This window comes from Phytophthora parasitica (genome assembly GCF_000247585.1).
Source record: "Phytophthora parasitica INRA-310 unplaced genomic scaffold supercont2.1, whole genome shotgun sequence".
Taxonomy (NCBI): Eukaryota; Oomycota; class Peronosporomycetes; order Peronosporales; family Peronosporaceae; genus Phytophthora; species Phytophthora nicotianae.
In genome coordinates, this window is record NW_008634126.1 from 570,682 (window position 1) to 579,894 (window position 9,213).

A 9,213-nucleotide genomic window follows, 5' to 3' on the forward strand; every position below is an offset into this window, starting at 1 on the left:
AGTGTACGAAGTTGGTACTATCGAGCATAGCTCTTCGGCTGAGACGATGTTGGATGCCATCGCTAGTGCCAGCCCGGTAGCAGCGGCGATCAAGCCTGAACTCGTGCCGATGAATATCTTACAGAGTGGGGATTCGAGTTCAACAACGGTTGTTGCTTGATCAGTTATTAGGCGCAAGGCAAATTGAAGAATGGCCGATCGACCTGTTGGTGTTCGAACAACACTGTTTGGAATCAAGACTGTGAAGAGGTGGTATTGTCGTGATTGGCAAGCGATGGCATTTGGCACAAAACCATTCAACGACACGGAAGATCACGTACTATAACTATCCTGAAAACCATTCAACTAACTAAGATCACGTGTACCGTAATACTGGTGTTAAGTATCGCTAATTGTTACCAGTCCTTTTGGCCAATCACTCTGTTGAAAGAGCCCTGAGATTACGGTACGCATATTGTGCACAAGATCATCTGACGTGCAAACTCTGAGGGGAAATCTTGCGTACAAGCCGCTGAAACGGTGCAATGCATCACTATCAAGAGCAAAGTAAAAGACTCAGTCGTGGGTGGCCTGCTGCTTGGCGATTTTGTGCCAACATTTGGGCTCTGGTTATAAATCCGCAACGAGATATCGATGATTAAAAAACCTGCTCAGTCTCAACAGCTCATAGGTAGCCTCTGTCATCTATTTGTGAAAGCTGATGCTCACTTAGACCGCCTCAATAAGGTTAGACTTTTAAATCTTTCGCACGGAAGATTTCAGTATGCGTTCGCCGATCAAAATGCATTACGTGGTGATCCGCGAGTTTAATAAAAAGTTAATGGGAATTCGTGTCGCGATCCAGATTACCACATTTGACCGTGATGTGTAGATTGTAGGGATCTTCGACTGCACCGTGCGCCTGACATCGAAGCAGAAATAAGTTAGTAGTGCCCGTGTCTATTAGTTCATTAATATACTCAGTGTACCTCACAAGTAAATTAATAATATCCGTGGCTATTAGTTCAATAATACGCAGCTTCCATGAGTCAGGTGCACGGTGCAGTCGAAGATCCAACGACTTCATATTGCGAGCACTACAATGTACACGTCACGGCCAAACGTGGTAATCTGGATCGCGACACGAACTCCCACTATCCATAGGCTATCCAAGATTCTCGAAAATGTTGACTTTGGCCCTTATCATAGAAGTGATACAGCGTCACGACATCAATGATGCCGTGTCCCAACAAGGTGACTTCCGCTGAGTCACTTTGGAATCCGAACATGTAGTGATGACAACTTAAGGATTTCGTGCAATGAGTAATTCATTCAGTAATTCCTTTGAATTTACTCATTTCACGAAATTTAACAACCACCACAACTTCGGATATGAAATCGGAGACAAGAACTGTAGCATTTTCGCGGATGCTGTACAAATATACGAGACGACAAGGAGCCCTTGACTACATGCACGACGAAGCTCAAATCAAAAGTTTAGAGTTTGCGGACACGGCGCCTCACCTTGCAGTTGCTAGTTTGGGCAACAGGAGCCTCAGGCGTCACAGTCGGTGTCTCCGTCGGTGGGGCAGTGTTAGTCTCCGTGGTCTCGGTGGTCTCAGGTACGCTGCTTCCAGTATCCTGAGACTCGCTACTTCCGGTGACGTTGGGCGACGTAGTGTCGGGCTCATCCGTGGCGCTACCAGCGTCCTGAGTATCCTGGGAGGCGGTATCGTCCGTAGTCTGGGCCTCGCTACCATCAGTCATCCCGGAAGACGTCGTGTCCGTCGTCTGGGAGGCGCTGGCGTCCGTCGTCTGGGAGGCGCTGGCATCCGTCGTCTGCTCAGAACCACTGCTGTCCGTAGTCTGGGACGCCGTCGTCTGAGTCTGAGAGGACGTGGTGTCGGTGCCACCCTCTGCGATAGTGTTCATACCGAGCTTGTTGACGAAGTAGCCCTGGTCCCACAGCTTCTGGAAACCCGTCTCGAAGAATTTACCGGCGTCAGGTCCACCGTTGCACGTGCCATCGCTCTCTCCGGGCGGCTTGATCCACATAAAATAGTCCAAATTCGAGACGTTGGTCTCCGACGTGGGCGGAGCTCCGATACCTGCCGCGAGGACGTTGCACCAGTCCGTAGTTGTAGGCGCTCTGTTTTGTAAGAACAAAATGCAATGGTAAGTGCGTGATACAGGTATATCATTGGCAGAGCAGAACGTACACATAGTTTCGGCTGGTATCAGCAATGCAAGCCATATCCTTCGATCCTATGGCAGTTTGGAAGTTGGAGCACAGCTCGGAGATTTGAGAGGTAGAACGGTAGTTGGACGTGTTGATAGCGATACCCTTGAGAGTGCCAGACGCAGCAAGCTCCTTCATGATAGTCACCACCTTCGAGCGCTGCCCCTCGTACTCAAGAGTCCAGTAGCCAACATCCACGTACAGCTCGGCGTTGGCGTTCGCGGAAAGGGCCTTAATAGCCACTTTGAGGTTTTCGAGGTATCCAGCCTTGGAGCCACAGCCACCGTCTTCGGCGAGAAGACCAAGGGCATCCGGCTCCACAACATAGAGGACCTTCCGGTCACCGACAGCGGTTGTCAGATCCGACAGGAAGGCCTTGTAATCGGCGGTATTGGAGACGGCACCTCCAGACGAGTATCCGGCGTTACAGTCCTTGTTCGGAATACCATAGACAACGATAGTCATCCGTGAGTCTTCCGAGCACTTAGTAGTGATCTCTTTGAGCATCTTAGCTCTGTCGGTTGTCGATAGGCGATCCGTGTACCAGGCAGCAATGGAATACTCTTCCACGGCACTGATGGCGAACGCGACGTCAGGGTAGTCCGTCTTGGCTGTGGCGTACGATAAGGGGGCAATGGAGCACAACTCTTCGGCAACAGCGTTGATCGCATACATGCTCAGAGCAAGAGATGCCACTGCAGCGATCGAACGCAAGATCTGGACCATTGCGAGCAGTATACGACGAGTGAAACGAACTGCGTCCTGTGGAGCGCGGAATGGAGAATGAGCGATCTCGTAAAGGAAGTGCGGGCCAGTCTGGGCAGCAACAAGCCACACCGTACAGCGCAAAGCGATGACGAAACCAGCGGGAATCACGCAGGACTTGCACGTGCACCACGATCATCGTGGCACGATGTCACTTGTTCTGTCAACAAGTGGAAGAAACGGATCGTGTCTATTGTGTTCGTTCTCAAACAGTTGGAGTTTGTATGCCCGGGACCGAGTGACCGACAAAGCATTTGGGGTTATCGTGGATGGAACCAGATGCCGAGATCGTCTGCTGCAGTGGAACGGAAGAATGGCAAACAGGAGACGGATCAGGCTGTTGTTTACTACGTGCGCTGTTCGTAGCGCTTGCTCACCATAACTGGCCGCTGCGTACTGCAAACTATCCAACAGCACAGGATGCAAAACATATATTGATGAATCGATATGGTTGAGCTGAGTCTCTCGTCTTGCCAGAGACTGGAAGCACCGGTCGAATGAACGACTTCGCCTGGCGAAGTTCGCCAAATCCATCTTGAACAACTGCCCTGTCAAACAGCAGTCCCTGCTGTCAAATACTTAATAAGTAATAGAGCCTAAAATCAACTACTGAGTAGCCTATATATTTGAAAGTAACTTCTGCATCACCTGTTACAGATGTAACTCAATAAGCAGATGACTTTGAACTCAGCAAAGTCCTAATCTACACGACGAAATCCATGTACACCAGATGCATCGAAATGTGGTAAACACCGAAGTCCTAGAAAATTATGGGCTACCGTACACAGTGCTGCTCGGTGATCCAACTTGACTTGTGCTGACGCTAGATCTTCGATCGTGACTTTGGTGAGAGTGTGTTCTGCGTCGAGGGGCATTTCGAGTGCTTAGCTGCAAACGTGCTCTTTGGTTGTCCCTGTACTCTTCACGTTTTCTTTTTTTCGCTGCTTCAATTTCCTCACCTATCTCTACAAGCCGAGCATCATGGCGCAAATGAAATTCTCCTTCCTCACGACGTAAGGGGGCGCACCGTACACTGTAGTTCGTCAGAGCCACACAAAGCCTGAAGAATCGGTTGTAAGATCCTCTGTCCCAGGCCCACTGATGCGAAATAACCCCCCAACATGTCTTCATTCTCCCGAAAAGTTCTCGACGATAACTCGGTCGTGTGCGATCTTATCGTTTTCATCTCGCTCGCTTGGGGAAAGCGTCCGTTGACCTTTGGCTTTCTTTTTGGGCTGTATAGTTCGATACTCGTCTCCCAGACCTTGATACCCCTTGTCAACCAAAACACCCTAAAATTCTTCGAACTTGTCGACACCAGGGCCGTCATCGTAGAGAGTTCCTTCATCTTGTTGCTTTCGCAACGCTGACCTGTGGAATTCAGCGTTCCCGTTGAACATGGTAATGTCAGATACCGCGCCAGGCTCGAACGCAGTGCAATTAATTGCCACGCCTGTAGGGAGCACTGAAACCTCTACTTTATGACCGTATAGTCTGTGTTTTCCGCTGAAATACTTCATCACCTCGTGAAAGTTTCCAGTGGGGCGAACGGCGAGTTGGAACGTGACGTCAGTTGCGCCTCATGCCCTTTGACTAGGTGCGTGTACAAGAAGGGTTCGTACATGTCGATGTACTTCTTTATCATCTTTTGAAATGCCGAGGCATCCATGTCAAACATTGATGACACTGTTTCCCAGTTTCCACAATGCTTCAGCGCAGCTAGCATCATGAAAAGCACGTCCTTTGGGGATGTCTTGCACTTCTTGCCTCTTCCCACGCCCCATTTAGATAAGACATGATCTTCCAAAAGCTCCCATAGCCGTTCAAACTCAATGGGTGCGAAGTTGCACATTCTAAGCACACGATCGGGACCTTGTACGCGTAGACAGCGGTCATACACGGGAGAAGCGGTCGAAAACTCAGCGTCAGAATCGTCGTCTCGGTCTGCTGCAATCTCGATCCTATTCAGAGCTCGAGACCTAACATCCTCGGCTACAAATAACGCGTCCCAACGCGAGCGAGCATCCTCATCTTCGTCATCTTGTGTGCGTACTGTGCGATTTCTTGACGGAGCCATGGCGACAGTCCCTTCACTCGGTTAAATCGGAAATGAGGCTACTTTATTGGACTTCACTGACTAACCGGGAGAGTACAGGCTGCGGCGGAGGGTGTAATGCATACGCAATTTTCACATTGCAGCAGCCAGTTGTTGAGTAAAGTGGCGTTGCATCGTATTCTCTCGGCCATATGCTCAAATCAGATTGCGTACCGGTCGATCTGGATTGCGCTTGTGATACTGCTGGTTAGGCAGTATTACCACATTAGCTCTAATAATAAATAAGTACTCACTTTGAGTGAGATCCATCGCCTCCGGCGATGGTGCAGCGTGATCATTGCGATGCAAGTTTTGTGCCTTTTTGTGTGTCTGTTTTACATTTTTAAGTAAGTTATTCTTTTCTGCATGTACAGTATTACAGTGCGAACTGAACAATATTGTTAATAGGCACCAACGTTCAAACCAGTGCACTGTGACTTGATTGTCGATGGAGGAACATGCATCACGGAAAGGTTTAAGTAGCGATTCTATAACTGCAGGATATTGTTAGCAAGAGTAAGTTAGAAGTGACAAATATTTAATTTGACGATAGAGCTTTGCATAAGGGAAAATGCCAATTCGTGGCCGTTTGAAACAGTCTTTCCAGTTTTACTTGTATGTTTTGTTCTAAGACAAACAAACCGGCACCAAGGATACCAATCATTTTGTCATTTTTCTTAAACATCTAGCTAATGCATAAAACACAATAGATCTGATTAAAAAATATATATCAAGAATGATGGTCTGCCAATTAGGGGCCGCTTCAATAAACTTGATGTCAACAAGAGATTTGGCCTTGTCATTTATATGGTACCTTATAACTGACCAATCAAAACTACTAAATACAATACTAGAGTCTTTCATTGGCCAAACGTCCGGCCCCTAATTGGCAATCCGGCCCACTCAAGAGTATTTGGAAGCAAGGTTTTGCATAAAAACTGGAGGTTAGCGTGCTCACATATGTAGCGCCTGATGCTGAACATATATCTGGTGCACGGAACGCTGGCGACCTCCTCGAAGGTGATGATGGCGGGCTTGTGTGCCCTAATTGTTCGTAGATTGCTACAAACTCGGCGAACGTGCCGAAATTGGAATACGGCGCCATGGCGAAGACGGTGTCGCCCACCTTGAACTGATGCGTATCGGCGCCGGTCTCGATAACGGCTCCGACGACGTCGAACCCCATGTCAAAAAGTTTGCCAGCGGAGGGTTGACGTCCGGTGACGGCGATTCCGAAGTTGCGTTATCTTCTGATCAGGGAGCTTAGAGCCGCACTATCAAGGCTCCTCAATATGCAATGCCAATGTATTTAGTCCTAACAAAGCAATGAAATAATCATTCAATTACGCAGTCTCTAGTTACGCATTTTGCGCCGAATCGCTTGAACACTACCTAATCCCACGCATCTCAATTGTAGAAAAGAAGCATCAGCACTTCCAGCGTGTTTACATCCACGCTTTTACGCATATCCGTGTACAACAGCTTCGCCTGAGAGAAAAATCTATCGCACTCATTAGACGTAGGAGGTATCCACGACACAGACATGTACGTAGCACGCGCTGGCGTCGCTTTCTGAAAGACGGGCCCCGAAACGAGCATGTCGTCTCTTCAGTTGATGGCGCAGCAGGTGAGTCCTTAAAACCTTTGCAGGCATCCTGCTCGCGCGAGGACAGACTACCCCCAATAATGATCTTGGTGATGCCAGTCTTCATCGCTGGGTAGTTAACTACCGCAGAATCAGACGTCAATATTCCCTTCATTGCCGGTTATTGGCGCGAGACCCAGTCAAAAGCGCGCCGTACCCTTATTAGCGTCAATGTGAGGTCCTGCAAAGCCTTCGTGACTTCCTGGAAGTCGTACAGCGTCGACAGCAGCTCCGTCGCTTGGGCAGTCTCTCTCTCCGATAGCATGAAGAGCGCGATACCATGCGTAGAGATTGTCGCGTGGTCCATTGGTTGCAGTGCGCGATGTGGCTTAGTGTAGTGATCCACCATGCTGAACACGCTTGACCAACGCGTCGCGTTGCGCACAGCAGGCGCCAGCGGCGTAACCTTTCTTAACACAGCTCGACACTTGATAGTGCTCAAATGTTTCATCAGTGCATGTATTTTGGCCAATAGCGTCTCTTCATTGGCCAAAACGTCATTCACAGCCAGCTGAAAACGGTGACTAGCACAACCAATAAAAGGCAGTACATCCAATTTTCGACCAATCGCCTGATTCACCGAACAATTATCGCCAATCATGAAGAGGACCGATTCCCATGGTCTGTTGAAGGTGGACAGCGTGTCCGCTATGAGGTCAAACAGACTCTGAGCTCTTTAGTCTTCTTCGTCTCCAAAGGGACAGAATACCAGTTGCACGAAGTGGCGTGTAATGCACTGAATGCTCTCGTCGTAGTTAGGATTTCGCTCCTTTAGTTGCAAGACCGCTGGGTCATCAAAAACCGCCATGGTGGCGATGAAGTGGCGGCCACCACTAGACCACCCCAAGCTTCTCAGGAATCTTGAGAGCAATGTCGTCTGGGACGTAGGTATAGAGAAGATCAATGTACTTCAGCAGCGTCGCACCCGAAATCGGCTCCATCTTGGCGTTCTTACGAACGAGAGGACGCTCGCAGAAACTCACGGGCATGCGGTCCATGACGCACCACTCAATCTAGCGGAACACGTCACTAGTCCGCTGGTCTGGCAGCGTGAGCCCAAAGCGGTTGCCCTTGCGGTAGGCAGCCACAGCTAGCTCTTGGTAGTCAGGATGACGCTTCAGGAGACGATAAACTTGCTTAGTGTAGCCATTACCGCTCTTGTATACCTTTTGACAGGTGTTGCAGCGGGCCTGGTTAGGTGCGAGCTCAGTGAAGAGCAAAGAATAGAGATCCTTGTTTAAAAACTTCATGGTGGGCGTTGTTGGAGTTAAGGGGCTTTAGAAGAGTGCTGAATAGAGCAAATGCGCAAGTGAGAGAAGTGTGGAGCTAGCAACAAGTTCAAGAGAACCACGGATTCTCAGCCAGACCTTTATGGTTGGTAGAGAGTGATACTATAATTTTTCACAAAAATGGCAAAAAATGCCAAAATATAGGTAATATATAAAAATGCCAAAATATAGGTGATTCCTCTGAATAATAATTCCCTTGTGAATACGATAATGTTTTTAAAATTATATGCTCAAGTGGGGAGGCCTGCGCACTGCGTCTTGTTGTGTAAGTGCGTGGGCTCGAACGAAGTCATGGCGACGTCGTTAGAGAGGTGGTTCTCGGGATTTAATGTGCCGAAGCTAGTAGCTGTGATAGACAGTGGGGAGAGGGGGGGGGTTCTTGTGAAGCCGATGATTGGGGCCGTCACGATAAGACGTCGCCATGACTCCGTCCGAGCCCACGGTTGTTTGTTCATCTGTAGAAATGGAGGCCTACAGTCTGGTGCAAAATTATAGCCGCACCCGAAAATTTTATAGATTGAGATGAAGAAGTTATTTTCGGAGTTGTTTATGGTCTTTGTTCTAACGTGTATGATGGTATACAGTAATATGCCGCTGAATTTTGCAGAAGAAAGTTGCATTCTGAAGATACACGAAAAAAAGCTTTTTTTGGACTGGTGCAAAATTATAGCCGCACTACCTTCACTTCAAACTAGTAGTCAATAGGGGCCCTTCGACGCAGCACTACTTGAACAATCCGCGTTGGCATGCTCTTGACAAGCGTTCGAATGTAATCCTGAGGGATTTCTTTCCAGCATTTCTGGATACGTTGCTTCAACTCAGATGCTGTGTCAAATTGACGCCCTCCGGCGTATACTCGGCGGGCTAGCACACCCCAAACGTTCTCTATAATGTTCAAATCGGGACTTTTAGCTGGCCATACCATGGTAGACACCTCTTCATCCCGAAGGAAGTCCTGGGTCCGGCGTGCTGAGTGCATGGAAGCATTATCATGCTGGAAAATAGGTCTCAACACGCCCTGTCCGGCGTGAAGGTTTTCGAGATAGGGAAGCAGACTACCACCAAGCGTCTGTGTGTAAGCGTCAGAGTTTTGCCGCCCCTCCAACACCACAAGCTCCGTTTTCCCGTGCCAGCTAACGCCGGCCCAAATCATGACGCTTCCCCCGCCACCTACACGCTTAGAAAAGAGTTCGGGGTCTTG

At 48.8% G+C, this 9,213-nt stretch overlaps 7 protein-coding genes across 7 annotated transcripts; 1 reads left to right on the plus strand and 6 right to left on the minus strand.

Annotated features, from left to right (window-relative positions):
* Nucleotides 1-1,331: 1,331 nt before the first annotated feature.
* Nucleotides 1,332-2,990, minus strand: PPTG_00142 (hypothetical protein). Its single transcript, XM_008891507.1, has 2 exons — nucleotides 2,199-2,990; nucleotides 1,332-2,128 (listed from the first exon to the last, which is right to left on the minus strand). The coding sequence occupies exons 1-2, from the start codon at nucleotides 2,942-2,944 to the stop codon at nucleotides 1,477-1,479; spliced, it is 1,398 nt and encodes a 465-aa protein (XP_008889755.1). The 5' UTR covers nucleotides 2,945-2,990; the 3' UTR covers nucleotides 1,332-1,476.
* Nucleotides 2,991-3,001: 11 nt separating this feature from the next.
* PPTG_20667 (hypothetical protein) lies at nucleotides 3,002-3,349 on the plus strand (the record flags this gene model as incomplete). Its single annotated transcript, XM_008892865.1, has 1 exon — nucleotides 3,002-3,349. One exon carries the CDS (start codon nucleotides 3,002-3,004, stop codon nucleotides 3,347-3,349), a length of 348 nt encoding a protein of 115 aa, XP_008891113.1.
* Nucleotides 3,350-4,275: 926 nt separating this feature from the next.
* Nucleotides 4,276-5,060, minus strand: PPTG_00143 (hypothetical protein; the record flags this gene model as incomplete). The annotated part of the gene is made up of 2 exons (XM_008891508.1): nucleotides 4,276-4,477; nucleotides 4,507-5,060. The coding sequence occupies 2 exons, from the start codon at nucleotides 5,058-5,060 to the stop codon at nucleotides 4,276-4,278; spliced, it is 756 nt and encodes a 251-aa protein (XP_008889756.1).
* Nucleotides 5,061-6,485: 1,425 nt separating this feature from the next.
* Nucleotides 6,486-6,677, minus strand: PPTG_20668 (hypothetical protein; the record flags this gene model as incomplete). Its single annotated transcript, XM_008892866.1, has 1 exon — nucleotides 6,486-6,677. The coding sequence occupies one exon, from the start codon at nucleotides 6,675-6,677 to the stop codon at nucleotides 6,486-6,488; it is 192 nt and encodes a 63-aa protein (XP_008891114.1).
* A 167-nt stretch (nucleotides 6,678-6,844) lies between these two features.
* Nucleotides 6,845-7,324, minus strand: PPTG_20669 (hypothetical protein; the record flags this gene model as incomplete). The annotated part of the gene is made up of 1 exon (XM_008892867.1): nucleotides 6,845-7,324. One exon carries the CDS (start codon nucleotides 7,322-7,324, stop codon nucleotides 6,845-6,847), a length of 480 nt encoding a protein of 159 aa, XP_008891115.1.
* Nucleotides 7,325-7,556: 232 nt separating this feature from the next.
* On the minus strand, nucleotides 7,557-7,721 carry PPTG_20670 (hypothetical protein; the record flags this gene model as incomplete). The annotated part of the gene is made up of 1 exon (XM_008892868.1): nucleotides 7,557-7,721. One exon carries the CDS (start codon nucleotides 7,719-7,721, stop codon nucleotides 7,557-7,559), a length of 165 nt encoding a protein of 54 aa, XP_008891116.1.
* Nucleotides 7,722-7,736: 15 nt separating this feature from the next.
* PPTG_20671 (hypothetical protein) lies at nucleotides 7,737-7,973 on the minus strand (the record flags this gene model as incomplete). Its single annotated transcript, XM_008892869.1, has 1 exon — nucleotides 7,737-7,973. The coding sequence occupies one exon, from the start codon at nucleotides 7,971-7,973 to the stop codon at nucleotides 7,737-7,739; it is 237 nt and encodes a 78-aa protein (XP_008891117.1).
* Nucleotides 7,974-9,213: the final 1,240 nt, after the last annotated feature.